The 17573-nt window shown below is 40.5% G+C and overlaps 1 protein-coding gene across 8 annotated transcripts in view; it reads left to right on the top strand.

Annotated features, from left to right (window-relative positions):
- PHF20 (PHD finger protein 20) overlaps nt 1–17573 on the top strand; it is a 63899-nt gene that overhangs the window by 20122 nt on the left and 26204 nt on the right. For 5 of the 8 annotated variants that reach the window (XM_054217990.1, XM_054217988.1, XM_054217989.1 and 2 more), the window contains 2 exons: nt 8063–8341; nt 16264–16443. The exons of 1 other annotated variant lie outside the window; for it this stretch is intronic. In XM_054217990.1, the coding sequence (XP_054073965.1) occupies nt 8063–8341; nt 16264–16443 (459 nt within the window). The remainder of the gene's footprint in view (nt 1–8062; nt 8342–16263; nt 16444–17573) is intronic. 2 more of the 8 variants (XM_054217992.1, XM_054217991.1) reach the window with 2 other exon arrangements.

Here is a 17573-nt window from a genome sequence, read left to right as displayed (position 1 = left end):
AAAGAGTGTTGCTCTTGCCAGCAGCTATAAATTTGTTGCTCCTGTCTTGTAGCAGGTAGAACCAATTTAATGTCTGATTTAATGTTTAAGTTCAGTACTTCCTCTGAGTAATTGCAGAGTAGCATCACTGGTTTCCTTAAATTCATGTGCTGGCAACCGGTGAAGTTCCTCACGAGCGCCTGTCAGGTACTACTGTAATAGTCGTCTGTCCAGGTGAGCTAAACTGGTAGCCTGTCTCCCAGAAGTTTGCAGCACCAGCAACGTTAGCAGGTCATGCTGTGCGTTGTAGCTCTTTTGTTTGGAATTTGAAGTTCCTCTCCTGGAAGGTGCCTTTGAAACTGAATAGGCATTCTTGAATGTAATTTTGTTAAGATGAACAAGCGTGTCCTGTTGGCAAATTTTAACCCTGGAGTAACTTTGGCGGATGGCAGGAGGGGCTGCCTGCTGCAGCAGCGAAGGGGCATTCATTTTCTTTTTCCTCTTTCATTGGATCTCTGGAAAATGTCTGTGAAGTTCTTTATAGAAAGACTGCAGACGCTCGAGTCATTGGGAGTGCAGAGAAATGTTAAAAAGCGGTGATGCTTCTTGATCCTGTTGGAATCTTGTGCTTCAGCCCAGCAGAAAGAGTGGTGGCTATTGCCATTCTAGTCTCAGGCAGGTGAGAAGGTGTGCAGGTACAGGCATGGCTCCAGACGGGTACAGTGAACTCAGGTACTCTGAGGTGAAGCGTGCAGGATTTGTACCTTAGAGACAGCTCTTCTGAGAGATACGGCAGGTTGTAGCAGTTCTGAAAACTGAAAGAGTTTTTAGCGTGTCTGAAAAGACTCACTTTTCAGCCTGTGACAAACTGTTAATAGAAGGTATGGCGGAGCTTTCCACCGGAGTGGATACAGCCACCTTGTTACATGCTTCATGTAGGACAACAGTGCGTTAAAATGCTTTTTAACTACAGTGGTCTTGCATGATAAACTTACGGCATTTCCTAAAGTATGTGGTTTAGCTGACAACCATTTAGCCTTTTATTTTGTAAATTCCTGCAAACCTTGTTTCAAGTGTAGCATTCTTAAGATTACACTTATTTTTTTTGTGTAATCTTTTGGGGGCGTACTCGCTGAACTAGATCGACAAACCACAACTTTGCTAAGGTCTGAGAATTTGGAGAGGTAAATCTTGGCTTTTTGAAGGAACACGCTGTACTAACAGTATGGGGGGGGGGAGAAGTTTGGGGATCTGAGTTCAGGGCTATAATGCAGTGAGAGCTAGTACATACTCAGCAGCACGCATTAGGGGTTACAGCAAACAAATCACTTCTAGTGACTGTGAAAGAACAAATAGACAAAATGGGCTTGGTTGTGTAAAAATGTTACTTCTCTGTTTATTTGTTGCTCATGGGGAAATCTCTTCTCCTTCCATGAAAAACTTTAGGGAAATGATTGACAGATTTAAGCTAAACTAAAATACCAGCAGATTGTTTTCTTCTACTTGCATACTTACGTTCTGCTTGAGATTGCAGATATAGTTTATAATTGCCTTGCTTTATCCCCTTGAACTTGTATAATATATGTTGGAGTGAAATGCTGTGTTTTTTAAGGAAGCAGGGAGAGGAATTCACTTGTACATTTGAAATTTATAAGGTAGTGTTTTTCAGTTCTGCTTTCCCAGCATTTAGGGAGCATAATTTTGGTGGCAGGTAGATGGGGCAGGACACCAGTATGGTGCTGGCGTGCGACTGAACCATCAAGAGTTCAAACAACTGTGTTCTCTATTGCCATTATTACCACTTCCCTCTGACTTCCTAATGAATATATTGCTGAGCACTTGTAATTTGGGCTTAAAGTGGGGGGAGAATTTCAGCTGAATGGGTGATACGCACATGTGTGGTGTCAGTCACACTGATGTGATGCGCAGGATGTGTCCCTCTCCTGAGCTCGCTTGGTTGGATACAAGCAGTGAAGCTGGAGGAACAGGGCTTGGTTCCCTTATCTACCCAGAACCTCTGGTATAACTTGTGTGCTCTTGACGCTGGTACTTCTGCCAGCACTCAGTGAGCTGAGGACGTAAGTAAATTCAGGAATATGCGCTCATATTGAATTCTGACAGCTCAGCACTGTGACTGTGTCTGAAAATCCACACTTCTCATTTAATTAAAGCCATCTCATTTAACATTAGAAATGCCAGACGTGCACCTGGGTGGACACCCGGCTGTGGCAAACAGGTGTTTTTATTGCAGAAAACGCTTAAAGAGGGGGAGTACGAACTGTACAGGGTCTTTTTGAGTAAATGCCATCACCTGAAGTCCAAGTACAAAAATCTATGCTTCCATGCTTGACCAACATTAAAAATGTTACTAATGAGTGGTTTGTTGATACCCGAGTTTGAGAGTCCATAGATCCCTGTCGTGGATAAATCTTCTAAGTTAAAAGTGGATCTGTGTTTTTCTGTACGTGCTTCTGTCTTGCTGGTGGGACCGTGCCCCTACACTCGCCACAGACGAGCTGGGGATGGGGAGTGGTGAGGCTCAGGCTTCCACCTGGTACTGCCTGGGTGCACGGCGGCGTGCGTCTGAAAATGCCTCGGAAAATCCCCAGTGGCTTCCTGCTCCTGGGGGCAGGGTCGTGTTGAAGAGTCTGAGCATGCTGTCCTGAAAATAGCTGGGGTTGGAGTCTGAAAGCTGAGTTCACTTATTCTGTGGGTAATTATCAAGGGAACAGATACAATCTCTCCAAATAATGTTAACTGTATGTCAAGCAGTTACGTTCTCAGACTGCTGCAGTTATTAAAGAGATTTGGGGTTTGGATAGGGGAGGAGTATTTTGTCAGAACAGGTGGTGCAGGTGGGGAAAAAAGGGGTATTTTTTTCTGTACAAGATTCCCACAACGTAAGACATGGAAGCTAAGGTCAAAGATAACTGCTACAGTAAGTACAGCATTAGAACCCAGTACTAACTTTTTAAATTTGTCTCTAGGCTTTAATTCTAGTCACTTGATAGGAATTTATCCTCTTCCTGTAGGAAAATACTAAAAACCGTAATAAAACTAGTAACTTTCACTTTCTTCCGTGTGTTGTGTTAGTGTTGTTTTGACATGGGTGAGTGATGCACCCTGGTAGTACTCGTTTTAACTTGCATGATGTATAGGAAGAAAATTATTTTTATAGCGTTTGAATATCAGGAATTTTTAAGGACAAAAACATTCTTTTTAACGAGTGTTTTCCCAGTCACTGGCTGGTACGTGATTCAAGATTTATAGTAGTTGCAGACATTTGTAACAGCAAATACAATTTGGGGTGCTTATACGCTTGTTATGTTTTAAAGTGTGTATGTCTGTAATATGTTCTGAAAGGGCAATATAACATTCCTTGTCAAAACTTAAGTTCCTTTTTAAGTTTTCAACAAAATTCTGATTAATTATGTGTACTAAAGGATAAAAATCCCATTCTGATGGTTTTTTGGCCCCTCTAATGTTTAGGGACCGGAATTGGTGATTAGGATTTAGCTAAATCAAGTTGTCTTTCCGAAAAAAAAATAAATAAATTACAGTCTGTTGGCAGATATTTGCAGCCAGTTAAAGTTCTGTTTCATATATCTGAAAGCAGGCTTAGAAGCTGTTCGTGTGGCTTTGTTCTTAAAAACTGATTTGACTTTTAAAAGTGAGCTGCCTTTGCTTTGTACAGATCTTCTGTCACGTTCCTAGTTGTATTTCCCAGAACTCTATAAAGATTATGTTTTTATTTGCATAGACATGCATCAGGGATTCCATTTGCCTTATACTTACCACATGTTTTTCTAATTTTGTCACTTTTAGCTCTGGGTTTCAGTTAAGGAGAAGCATAATATCTTTGCATCCAGTTTGAGAGAGCAGCTGTGTGCCCTGCAGCTTACCTAGGTAGGCTTTGATTCCTTCAAGGTAGTGTAACAGTTGTCATTTTAAGCCTAACAATATAGTATGTAAAGAAGTCCGTCCTGCTTTGCTCACTTACGAAAGTTTCTTACAGCGAGGCGCCACAATCTGGACATGGGTGTTTCTGTTACACCTCAAGGTGCGGGTAAAGCCTTTACCCCCCCAGCTGCTAGCCCCCTCTCAAGGTATGCCGTGGTTCGCGCAGGAGGACACTGCACGCTTAAGAGCTTTTTGTACAGTACAGACTTCCCTGGTTTATGTTACAAATTTAGCGCCAACACAGGGAGAAAATGGGGAGTGGAGGATCATATCAGATACCGCCTTGAGTAGTTCTTGCACTGTCAATGTTTTGGGTCAAAAAAATCATAACTTTGTAAATATATAATGATCTGTGGTTATTGATATCTTACACCAATTTATTATATCAGGCATCTGCGTGAGTGGATTCTGGGCGCACTGGAAGCGCTTGGGTGCTGTCCTCACCTAAAGGAGTTGGAGAAGAGCAAATTACACGAGGTGTTCTTTGCTGCACAGCTAAGATCTCGAAAGACAGAGGCTTTTGAAAATAAGCAAAGAAACGTAGTTTGGGTGCTAAAATGGTGAACTGGAACACTTTTGGTAAACTTAAGAAAAACTACACAAGATTTCAGAATAAATAAGACCAAAGAAATAGGTCACTAATGAGGAAGCTAGCCTAGTGTGAAAAGTGTCAGCTCTAGAAAGCTAATGGTAACAGATAATCTTGGAAACGATAGAGAGGGAAGCACCAGAGAACATACGCTCTAGACAGGATCCATGTGTTCAGTTTAGCAACAGGTGAAGGAATAATTTGGTCTTAATATTTCTGTGGAGAACAGGAAATTGAGCCCAGAAGTCTCGTCAGTTTAACAGGCAATTGTGTGTGAAGATCTAAGGGCTAGAAACTGCAGCAAGGCCAGCTTTAACTGGGGGAAAATGCTAGGTGTTATATGCGCTGTTGGCTTTCTGGGATAGCTTACCAATGTTTTTCAGAAGATGCCTCAGGATGGCAGACCTTCGGTCAAGATACTGTGCTGCTACCAAACGTTCCTGTCCCAGCAGGAGTCAATTCAAACAAAGAATTGGTAGTGGTGGTGGGAAAAATCTCTTGTGGACTCGGTAGCTTCACATGGTGTCATTTTACTGTAAAATTGCTGCTGAACGTGGTCATCGCTTGAGCCTTGGATAATACAGCACAACGGGGAGTGAGGGAGGTTGCTGACCTGAATGCTGAAGGGATGGTTTTTTCTCTGTAGTGAAAGTTAAAGGAGACGCTGTTGTTTGACCTTGAGTCTCTGTGCTTAATATTGTCATGGATAATTGAATGCCAGGTGAGGAGTTCTAATTTTGGTTATAAACATGGAAGAAGTAGCAGGTGGTACGTCTGCCACTAACTTTCGTCTGTACTCAGAGAAAACACCCACCAAGCTCCTCTCGAAAGGCAAGTGCCTGAAAATCTGAAGCTGTTATGGCAAAACTTTCACTCCACAGAAACCAGTGTTAGTACCGGGCATTGTAAGCAAAAATTGTATGTATGTGTAAGGATGGACGTTCTCCCCTCTAGCTGTTGGTGTGATGAGTGGGCTTCAGAGCACTCAGCTGGGAGCACCGGCTCCTCCGAGGCCTTCCTGGCTGGCGGGGTTGGGCATCAGCTTCCTGCTCTGCCCTGGCGGCAGGGAGTTCTGTTGTGTGACTTGTGAAGAAGGAAAATGCCCCCAAATGTGGTGGTGATGGTAATAATTTAAGCTTTGTTTCAAACTATGTGAGATTGTCTGTGTTTTTAATCCTCTGGATAGATGCCTTTAGCATGTCGCAGTAAGTTGTTGGGGTGTTTTTGTCTGCTTTCCTTCCTCTTACCTCTCTTTCTAAACTTTGGCTAATGTGATCCTATGCTCCTCTTCTAACTTGTAGTTATCAGTTAGAAGCCATTCCCTGTATCTTCTCCACAGTTTGTCCGTCTCAATGAAGTGCTCTGAGCTTGAATGCAGGGCCTCATAGTGACAGTTGTGTGACAGTATAAGCTTCCCTTGTCACATTTGTAATATTTTTTGGCTAAATCTTTGGACCCCATTGCCTCCTGCTGCTGCAGTTAAGTTTCCCCATCTTCATGTTATTAAATAGAAACAAGTTCTCTTTTATTGTTCTGAATGCTGGTTTTTAGCTTTACGGTCAAGAGAACCTTTCTGTACTTGCATTCACTAAACACACAGGCCACTTCACTGACTATTCCTTAAATATTTTTTTTTTCTTTATGAATGTAAGTTTTGATGGCGTACAGCATGCTTTGATTTTTGTTATTGGCAAACTTTGTCATTCTGCAAGTGTGATCCAGTTGTCTGGCTCTGTTGCAATCTTATTACCATTAATTGCTTGAAGCAGCATCCCTGTCAGCGTGTTCTTAATACGGCTGTGCCAAAATGCCTTTCTCTTTCTCCTTGTCATTACCTTTGTGAAACGCCCAAAAGCAGAGTCTTTGTTTTTACTGTTTTCTTCCCAAAATTAACTGAATATTCTTTCTTTTAACTAGTCTGTGTACATGACTTCTTAATCCTTCCCTGTATATCAACCTCCGGAGCACCATTACTTGGTTTTTTTCTATGACTGACTTCAAGTTTAGTTTCTTTGTCATAACGCAATACTTAAAAACTAAGTGTGCTTCAGATACAGCTGTCTGGGATGCTTTTCCTCGCTATGGTATAACCTTTATGTTTGCGACTCAGTAACACCATTTTTGATGCTACACGCTAAAAACTTCTGAGCAAGCTGTCCTGTGTTCACACGCCCTTTCACACTCCCATTCGGTGCATTCCTGCGTAAGTGCGCTTGTGGAAAGTCTAATTATTTCTGCACTTCTTGTTTGTACTGTTTCTGAGTCCTTTCGTGTTCCTTGTTCTCAACTGCTATTACTAATATAATGTCTTAGTTTTTAGTCATGTGCTGCATACCTTCAGTTTGGCCTCACTGTTGCTACATCTGGGTCTTAGCTTAAACATTTCTTCTTTCTGAATCCTCCAAGTTTGAAAATACTTGTAAATGTGGAAATAATATTTAAGTACTGGGGGAAAAAAAAAAAAAAAAAAAACAAAAGGAAAAATGATATCTGGAAGCTGTTTTGTAAAAATGACACCTTTCCATTGTCCTCTAGTTGGTGAGGGATTTTTTTGACGCTGTGTGCGTATTGGTGATGGACAGTTGCCTGGATCTCTCTAGATCTGTGTGTTCCCAAATTTCTGCCTCTCCTCTGTTGTATTGGGTAAAGATACTAGTGGCAGTAATCTGATTTACTTTTAGTTCAAAACATTTCTTTTGTGTATTTCTTAGCAAAAACATGAATTGAAAGTTTCTGAAATGCTGGAAGAAGAATGAGGAATTTACTAGGCCAAGTTTCGGTATAGCCCTGGGTTGCACAGCAGTGCAACAGATGCCTTAAAATGGTTTTTCCATTTGAGTCTGAAGACTTTCTTTGCTTTTTTTGAGAAACTAACTGCAGATCGTAGGGGAAATTTTGTAACAGATGCAAGCAGTTTTCCTCTTGCTTCATTTCATTCTTTCATTGTTGCTTGCAAATCAAAATGAATTTCCATTTTACTTGAAAAATGTAGTTCTGACGTACTGCTTCCGTTGTCCTTGGAAGTAATCGGGCTTGGGTGGTAGGACAAGGCATCCAGCAAGCAGGTAGCAGAGTGATTACAAGCAAAGAAGCAGAACCGCTTTCCTTGGAGAGCGCATTCACCAAAGACGTGAACAGTTATAAACAATTAAACCAATACTTGATAGACCATAATCCAGTGTTCTGACGGAAGTACACACTCTTCTCTGTAATTCAGTCTTATGTCTGTAGTAGGACTATATACAGTGATATTAGCGGTTGGGCAAGGGACTCAAGGAGGCAAAATGTTGTTTTCTGGTAACTCATTCATAAAAACACCGGCATCGACAACTGATTTTTAAGAGGGCAGAGTTTTCCCTTAAAAGCTATTAATCTTAAAGGCAGATACAGCATTAACATTTTATTTTTAGCATTTCATAGCTAACATGTTTGAATGCATGCCCGTTTCTTAACTTTTTTGTTGTTTTAAGTTTAGGAAACCATTTGATAAATATAGCAAATGCATGGGGGAATTTATCTGTTTTGTTCTTCCAGTAACAAAACCTTGTAGGAGAGCAAACTTTCTTGCATCAAAAAAAGCTGCAACTGTTGATCAAGATCACAAGTTTAGATGCAAGTTCTTGGACTGTTCAAAATCCTTCCGCAAAGCCAAGTTATTGCATTATCACATGAAATACTTTCATGGAGTGGAGAAGGCTGCAGAATCACAGCAGAACCCTGTAAAACGAAATATTCAAACCAGAGCTTCTTTGGCTTCTGAAAAAGCTAATCAAGAAAGGTCAAAAAGAGGACGGACCACAGCTGGTTTACTGTGTAAGTATGTTGCTGATCTCTTCCTTTTTTAAGCAGCAGCAGGCAGGAGAAGCAGGAAAGAGCAGAAATCGATTTTCTTTTGGGCTGAAGGAGTCTCTTTAGGGCTCCATCTTAGCAGATTTCATTGTGGAGAAGAAGCATAATATGTGTAAACATTATTCGGTTTTATCTTCTGTAAAACAAACTCCCTCATCTAGAGATACAGATCATGGTCTGTAATGAGCTGACTGTGCAGCTTCTCTGATTCCTTTGTAACAACTCACTTGAGTATTAAACCTCTGCTCTCCAAAACTACAATTCCCTGAGTTTCTGCCACTTCCCCCCCTCCCCCGGCTTGACAAATATCTAAATAGCATTGTTTGAAGACATTTGTCCTTTTCTATATTAAGAAAACAGTCTGGGTAACTCCAATTCTCTCCTGTTTCTTACTTGGTCTTTATGCTTCATGGTCTGACTTCAAGAGTGTACTTGGCTAGAAATCCCGTACCAATCGCTGCAGTATTTACCGTTCTCAGTGCTGGGCCTGTGGGCAAAAAAAGTCCTAGTATTTAACAAATGTAATTGCTACAGCTGTAATTGAAAAATATCCTCAGGTGACTGATAGGTAGTGGAAAGGGGTAAAAACTTAATGGTTAGGGAAAAAATGAATGCTTAAGTTATAACTGCTTTGCAGCCTTCAGAATCCCATTAACATCTCTTTCACTGTCTCGTTCTCTGAAGCACTTTCTTCTTAGTGTCTTGCACACATCAGGGCGGCAGTTTAGGTCTAGTTGCAAACTGCGGTGTTGCTGCTAACCTGTCCAAACTTTGTTCTTGTGGACTGCTTCTCTTTGTACTGCGGGTCCATGAAAATTGTCATCTCTTCTGTCTTCTGATTGAGCCTGTCTTATAAAATTCAGCTTTCTCTTTGCTGAATTCCCTGGTGGTTTTTTGTCTTTGTGTTTGATCTTTCATTAACACTTGTTTAAGAATTGCAAAGTCTTGCAAGTTGTTCAGTGAGCAGCAGCTCACTACAGCAGAATATATCTAGCCTTACTTTGCTTCGTGTCTGCTTTTCCTAATGTGCCTGGCAAAGTTTCTCCATTTGAGGTGCTACTGCCTGTTCCTGACACAATAAGTGTAATTTAACATACTGCTACTTCATGCAAACTTCTATACCTCAAATACGTCTGTAACTTTGAGTGATGCAAAGGCATAAGATTTGATTACATAGAGGAAGATTTTTCTTTAAATGCATTAGGATGTGCCTCAAACCAAGACAGCGTGTTATACTTTGCATGCAGCTTAAAAGAAACCAAAATACTGCCTTGACAAACACACCTGAGACACGCGCTTTGTGAAGAATGGCTGCTAGCAGCTGCACAGTGATCAAAGTAGGCTGCTTGCTTGTCATGTGCTTTTCCTTAAAAAAACCCCTTCTATTCTGCTGTTTGTAACTGCATAATTGTTTCGGTTTGAGAAGTTTTCCTGTGACTGTCTTGAATGAACTGACAAGTGACTCAAGAGCTTGACCCTTTCATTTATCCTTTCCCCCAAGTGCACACAATTGGTTTGATGTCGTCATCTTGGCTGCGCTTGGCAGGTAATCCTTTAATGTTGAGCTGTAACCGTATTTGCTCATTTTAAGCCCTCACCCCTTTCATTCCCCATTTGTGGATGGCTACTTTTAACCCGGATTGCTTCGGTGATGCGCTTCGTAGCGTATCCCTGCAGGTAGCCCCTGGGTCGTGCTGGCAGCTGTTGAGCAGTGCACCAGGTGGAAGGCAGACCGTAAAGTTTTCAAGTCACCTTCGCTGTCAAAGCCTGCTATGATGGAGCTACAGTAAGGTTTTCCTTGATCAGGAAAAGTAATGTCATTATATATTAGTGATATCATATATCTGATACTGAGTGCCACTTGGTTTTTAACTCAGTGTGTTCTTAATTCTTCTAATTTTTGTTGTGGGGGTACGACACATTCTGAAGTAGAGTTAATGGGGTTTATGAGCTCATACTCTTGCATTGTGTGTTTTATTCTTCTGTCTTTTTGCAAGTGTCTCTTCTGTTCTTAACGGCATGTATATGAAGACAGCCTGCTAAGCAAGACTTTCTCTGTGTCTGCTGAATGCTCTTATATCATCTTTTAAAAAGACTTTTCAGGATGTACTGCTTAGTGAGAGTGAAGGCTTTTGAATACTTAAGTATGGTATGTGGTGGGTTTACTTTTCACCTTTACAATTCTTTGTGAGCAAAAATTTTCCTGTTCAAAGTGAATATATTTAAATCACTTTACCTTTTGGTAGAAATGTCCTTTTTTTTTATACTTCACTATATTACATGGGGTTTAGTGCTTAAGAAAAGGTGGCAATTTCTAACAGATAAGAGTTTAGAAATTATGAGTCATCTTATTCCATAGGCTTGGAGATACTCTTGCTTTAGAAGTTTTACCATATTTAAGTCCGTATCTCACAAGTTGGATTTTGGAGTTCTGGGGCTTCACTGTTTCTGTTTACTGTTTCTGCTACACATTAATGTAAAATACATAAATGGTGGGGGTCAACTGTTTGCTGGATTTAAAGTGAAAACACTTATTGTGCCCTAAAGTTCTAGAAAACTATGCAATATTCAGAACAGTGGCAAAACCTTTTCTTTGTAGTCCTTAGAATTGGGATTTCAACACATAAAAAAGAAGATGGATGTAAGTGGTCTTCAATGAGCGTGTTGCGGGACGCAGGAAAGGAACAATTTAAGTATAATTACTTCACGCTGAAGTGGAGACTGTCTGAAATGTCAACATCTGAAATGTAAAGCGTGCCACTTGGCATTGGCTTCAAAACTTGAGTGAGCTGGAAAGGTTAACGTGGAACTGATTTGTCCTGTCTCTCCCTTTTCCCTAAGAAGGATCTTACCTTTGCAGTGTCAAATTTGACACATCTCGCTCTAAATTCTGTAGCGACTCTTCATTGAACAGAGGGGAAGGAACTACCATTGCCTAAGCTTGTATTTTAGATATGCCTTACTACTCTGGACAGAACGACACAGACTTAAATGGCTACTGGATGCGTTCAGGCAATACTTCTCTTTAAATTATCATGAAATATTGTGAGGTCATTACGATGAAACAGTTCTTTTCCCCCAGCCCCACGTTATAATACTTACCTCCATGAGTAGCACCGCTATTTGGTCTTTACCAAAAGAATCGTCTTTATAGAGAGTAAGGCGGTTGATCTTGTGTCCCGTGGGAACGTAGGAGCTGCGGGCGTTTCTGCCCTCAGTTCTCAGGTTTCACTGCGTCCCTGCAGGTGCATTATAAAGCCCCCTGCAGCCCTTCTGTTAAAGAGGAGAATCGAGACTTGCGCGAGCGTATGTGGACGCATAAGCTTAAAACAAGCTTTTTGAGCACAGGCTGCAGATGGCTTCTCAAAGTCTGTCTTGCAGGAAAGAGTTGTTTGAGTTTTTGACAGTTCACATTGAGGTGTTCTATCAAATTTTATCATTTGAAAATTAAACGTGGTGTAGTATCTGTTAATAATTTTTGGCAGTTAGTTCCTTGCTGATTGCTGTAATAAAAAAGGAGTAGAGCCACATTCCATGTTCATGCGCATTAACCTTAAGATAGGCCTTTTTCTTTGTTGTCCCTTCTCTTTCTCTGCACAGTCGCTTAGCTTACTGTTGGAGTACATCATCCCATACTGTGAGTTGTGCCCTACAAACACTTCCTGTAAACCATTTCCTCCAAGGTGACAGTTTTCTCTTTCAGATATATCTATCTGTCCATGTTATTTTATGTGAAGTGCCTGCAAAAGGTTATTTTTAATCAAGTTTGTTGTTTCCTGACCTAGACCACTCCAAGAGACGTGGAATAGCTTCATTTCATTCTTGTACCTGCAACTCCTAATTTGAACATCTGAACTGTCTCTTTCTTGACTTTGAGTCTTTCTGAATTAGTGGCTTTAATTTTTTTTAGTAACATCTTTTCATTTGGACAGATTTCAACAAAATTTAGTTCATGCCTTTGTAACATGTGAACAATTTTTCTGGAATCTGAAAGTCAACTTGCGCCAGACTTCAGCGCTTGCACAGATGATGCACCTCACCTCAGACCTTGAAGATGTATGCATTTTGTCAGTAGGTTTAAATTTTTGTACATGACACCATTATGAGAAAATTCTGCCTACTCAGAGTTAGTTACAGCGTGTCATGTTAATGTGTAAGTGTCTTGATGCCAGGAATACATGTAAAGGAAAAAAAGGGGTCTCGTCCTTGTGGTTTCTACGTGGTTGAGGTGGTTTCATCTCTCAGGTCTGTATTTGTTAGTTTCTAAGATCCTTCACTGCTTCTGGATCAGCTCTTTATATGGAAGAGGATACTTTTCCCAGGCTTAGAGAAGGGAGGTCTGAAGAACTCTATGGAAGAAGGATGTGGGCAGTTAATCAACAATGCTCATCAACTCCAGTATTTTATGAACGTATCTGCTGGTCTTAGTGGTATTTAGCATCATCTGAGCTAGAAATTAATCTGCTGGTGTTTAATTCCAACTGTTCACTGCCCTGGATGCCAGGAGGACTTTTGTGGTCTATTTGTAGAGAATTGTGTAATTCTCATGATGATCAAAGATATTCTGGATCATAAAGGTATTAAAGCGTACTGATATCTGTTTTGATTTTTGAGTTGGTTGTAAGCAGGAACGTGTGGAAGTTGTAGCTGCTTTGCCACCTGTGTTCCACCTCAGGATATCCCTGTAAGACAGGTGTGGGTGTCCTCATGGGACCTGCATAGACAGCTTTAGGAAATGCATAGGAGTCTCCTGTGCACTTCCCAATAGGACTCTCTATGAGCATAGTCCTGCTGTTCGCTAGAGACTTGTAGTACAGTTGTCTTGTTGCCTGGTTGTCTCAGCAGAATGCTTACACGGACGAGTGACTTGCAGGAGGAGGTAGTTATAGCACTAACAAAAGTTGAGGGTGTTGTCTATGTAAACACGGTGTATTTAGGTGCTCTGTGTTGGCTTTTCTTGAAACTGCAAATCAGAAGTTCCTGTGATCGGCAGGAGGCAGAGGAGTAGGAATCCTTCTGGAGAGTGAAGGTTGGCTAAGGGAGTCAGGAGGATGAAAGCTCTGCAGGTGGTGCTAATGAAGAAAGTCTGACCTTAGCAAATGTGCAAGTTCTAAAGGCACATGGCTAAATACAAGTTCTTGGTTGTGGTTGGTTATGGTAAGTAATTGTTCTTTGTTCTTTTGGGAGTAATTTTATGAATCGACCTGTCTGAGTTATACTTGAAAATGTTGTATTGAGAAGAAACAGAACACTAAATGTGGAAGGCTTACAAGTTTGTGTCTTCATGGCGCAAATTTTAATGTTACTTTTCCAAAAGTTTAGGATAGCTTTCCAATTTTTTTAATCTCCTTATTAAATTTAGTCTAAACTCCTGCAGAGTGCTCAAAGACTCATAGACCCTCTCAACTGTTCTGTCAGTGGAACAAACGGTGTTTCAAGACTTAACATGTTATTTTTTGATAACTATTTTTTGTCAGTTTTTGAAGAAAAATACATCCAGCATATGATAGAGTACTCTTGAACTCCCCCAAGATGGTGTTAACTGGTGGCTGAAAAATCTTAGAGATGTATTAACCCTTATGTCTCATAAAAGATACGACATATTCTTGGCAAAAATCTCCTTAAACTTCAGTGTTGCAAAGCTAAAACAAAAAAAAAAAGGACATGGACTACGATTTTGTTGCAGCAAGGATCTGGATACACAGATCTCAGTCCACAGGAATGTCACATGCCTTGTGCTCTTTGAAAGACTGGTGGGATCAAGGTGGCCTTGGAGGTTCTTCAAATGTTAATTCATGAAGTTGAGTTGAGCTTCTGGGAGTGGGAAAAGTTAAGACGCCTAAATGAAGGTTGTCTGGTTTGTATAGATTTTTTTATTGTAATTTTGGGGTTCCCTGAGATGGTGTTCTGTAAATATTTTTGCAGCTTAATGCAGGAAGGTAGACAATTGGGAAAGTTCAAGAAAGGCTTGTTTTATATGACTTCTCACTCTGTACTGCTACAAAGAGTTTGCATTTCAGAAAGTTTTTTAGGACACTAGTGTTCCCAAACAGGTTATGAAGTACCTCAATCTTATTTTTCAGCTACCATGTATCATGGGAAAAAGTTTTGTCTGTATGAACTGATGATGTCTAGTTCAACCCGCTAATCATGGGAGTCCTCAGATGAGCAATTTCTGTTAGCAAGAATTCCTACAAAAACAGACCTGTATTTAAAAAAAAAAAAAAACCAAAACAAAAAAAAACCAAACAAAACAAAAACCCAGAACACACCCACACACCCACCCCCAAAAAACCCAAACCCAACAAAAAACCGCTCTTTATAGTTATTCCTGCAAGAGGAGAAGTTAGTCCTGTTGAAAATGGAAGGCCATACACATACTGTGGTATCTTATCAAGGAGTATCTTCTGGTTTTGGTAATTCTTCATGGGCAAAACATGCTGCTTTCTACAGTCTTGCTGCTCTTGAGGTATAGAAGTGGCCAGGGAAAGGCAACGGTGAGTTGCCTGACTGGACAAAAGGTGCCTTTGAGACAGTCTTGTGTGGAAATTTGGGGTTTGGTGTAATTTCTTTCTTCTCTCATGGCTGTGAAGCACTGTGTGGCGGGTGACTAGAGGATAACCATTTGGTTACAGAAATAGTTACGAATGGCTCCTATTCTTCTTTTTTTTTTTTCTTTAAGTTCTAGTGCAACTTCCGAGTGAGAGGCCCAGGGAAAAAGTCATCTCATCACCTTCAGATTTCTGCATCTTGGAGCTTCGTTTGCCTGAAGAAATACACTTGATTCTGAAAGCTCCATAATGACATGTCTTAATGTGCCTTGTTATAGCTTCAACTTGAAATGTTGGTCAGGGCAGAGTACTTGATACCATTTCTTCTCCTAAGCTCTCTTGGACTGTCTTCCTTCTGTCTTCAGTCATTTTATGACTCACAGTACCTAACATTTAGTTAGAGGTTTCCCAGTGACAATCTGGCTGGCATGTAAGCCTTCAGACAAGAAGGAAGTTGCCTTTTGTGTCCACTGAACTTTAGACACTTCTGAGGATAGAATTGGATGTTCTTGATGAAAGTCAGCAAGCTGTCACCTTGACTATGGGGGCTCATTGACCAAGGTGCTTGATGTCATACTCCAAAATGGCGATGTACTTGTCTCGTTCAGTCTGGTTGTCCTACATGCCATGCAGCCGTAGCTTTCATCAGCTTCACCTCTCTTTTTCCATGTCCAGGAGTCTTTCAGTAGGAGTTGCTAGCTGTAGTTAGGAAGATGAGAACTATTTGACTTGACTTAAATAGTAAATGGAATCTCAGATGAAGCCCTGTCTGTATCTCATGACTCCTGTGAATTTTAGGTAGTGATCCTGAATTCTTGCATCTCACTCAGTTGAAAACCTGGTGTTTCAGTGGTGTCTATTTAAAAAGCTCCCTTCCTTAGGTGTGCAGGGCTTCTCTATGCCACTTCTGTATACCTCATTACAAAGCATGCTTTTGAAAACAGACTGTGGTTCCTCTAATTAAATCAACAGGACCCCTTTTCTCTCAAAGGAAATAATAATAAAGATTACCTGAGCTGTATCTCTGCCAAACTGAACTGTTTTTCTTTGCATCTTTCTTCAAAGCCACAGTATTTCTGGAAGAATAGAGCAAGAAAAAAAACAACAAAACACAACCAAAACCAAAAAACCCACAAAAACTAACAAGCCAACAAAAGCATTACGGGTTTTAGCCTTTAAATCAGGTTCTGTTTAAAAGCTTTTCCATGATCCACTCGTGAGTTGATCAGTGTGATCAGAAATGCTCCACATGGACTACCAGAGCTGCTGCTGGTGAAGTAGACTTAGATTTTGAAAGAATTTAAAGTTTGGACTTCATCTTTATTCTCTTTGTAGATGGTCCTCTACACATAGCCCTAAGGAGTACCCCATGTAGAGATGAAAAAATAGAAAAGAGAAGAACGTCAGCTCCTGTAAGTGCATTAAATAGTCACCGACATTCTGTTAGAGAACAAACCAAGAACCACATAGCGAGATCACTGCGGAAGCCTCAAGAAAAAAAAAAAGTTGAAAATGGTACGCCTCTTTAGTTTAACATGAAAAAGTCTTGGAAAAGTTTTAAGCCTTGTGCGGAACTGATAATATTGGTAGAAAGTATTCTGCATACCTTCTTTTAGAGAGTTTAATTGTTTATGAATGTACAGTGTAAAATGTAAGTGGTGTTTTTGTCATTGTTTCTTTGCAGTAGTTTCAAATGAAGATTCAGTATAGGGAATTTTACAAGTTTTCTTGCTGTATGCATTGGAGTTTATTATTCCCAGCCAATGTGTAATATTTTGGGGATGTGAAAAGTACTGAAGTATTTAATGGCATGAAAGGATTCTTGCTTATTTTTTCCTTGTTTGATACATGTGTCTTAATTCTATTCAACTCTTGGTTGTACAAAGCATTAAGTATTTTAAGTAATCCTAAACTTGTTGAGCTACCTAAATTTAATAAAGAAAAAAGGGGGGGGGGCAGGATGACCTAGTCTTTTCTTTTGTGTGGTTTTTATTTTTTAGTAGCATTTGACTGCTTCTGGTAGTCAGTACTCCTTGCTGACATCTCTCAACAACTTTACTTCATGACTTTGTTCAGTAGTGTAGTGTAAGCCCTGTTTATACTGGAATCTGCTATAGTATATGTGGATAACAGCCATACAAGTGGCAGGGCACCTGTATGTGTATATACACACACGTATAAAAATAATACATATATTTAAATATTTTTTATATATAAATGATTTCCAGCATACCTCTCGATTTACTACATCACCACTCCCCTTCGGGGACGTGGTCAGAACTTGAGTCATGGTGATGAGGAAAACGCAAAAAAATCTGTGCTTAGGCTATTGTGTCTGCGCCGGGTGTGATCTTTGTTCTGGAGATAGTCTTGAGAAGATCACCTTACTTGCCTGTCACTACATTGTTCTGTTGGTCGTAGTAGTCAGTCAGAACTTACCACCGCTGTTTATTCTTGGCCATCCTTTGCTGCCTTCCCTTGTCGGAAGGTCTCAGTGAGATCCGCTAGTGTCTCTTCGTTGGGCTGAGTCAGTTGGACGTTTCTTACTTGCGAGTATGGCACACAGAGAGTGGTGTAAACTTCCACGGTGTGGTGGTGGAGGATGTGACCGAGTACTTGGTCCTCATCAGTCTCTCTGCTGTCCA

Source organism: Rissa tridactyla, chromosome 12, assembly GCF_028500815.1.
Source record: "Rissa tridactyla isolate bRisTri1 chromosome 12, bRisTri1.patW.cur.20221130, whole genome shotgun sequence".
NCBI lineage: Eukaryota > Metazoa > Chordata > Aves > Charadriiformes > Laridae > Rissa > Rissa tridactyla.
This window is presented reverse-complemented; position numbering and strand designations above follow the sequence as displayed.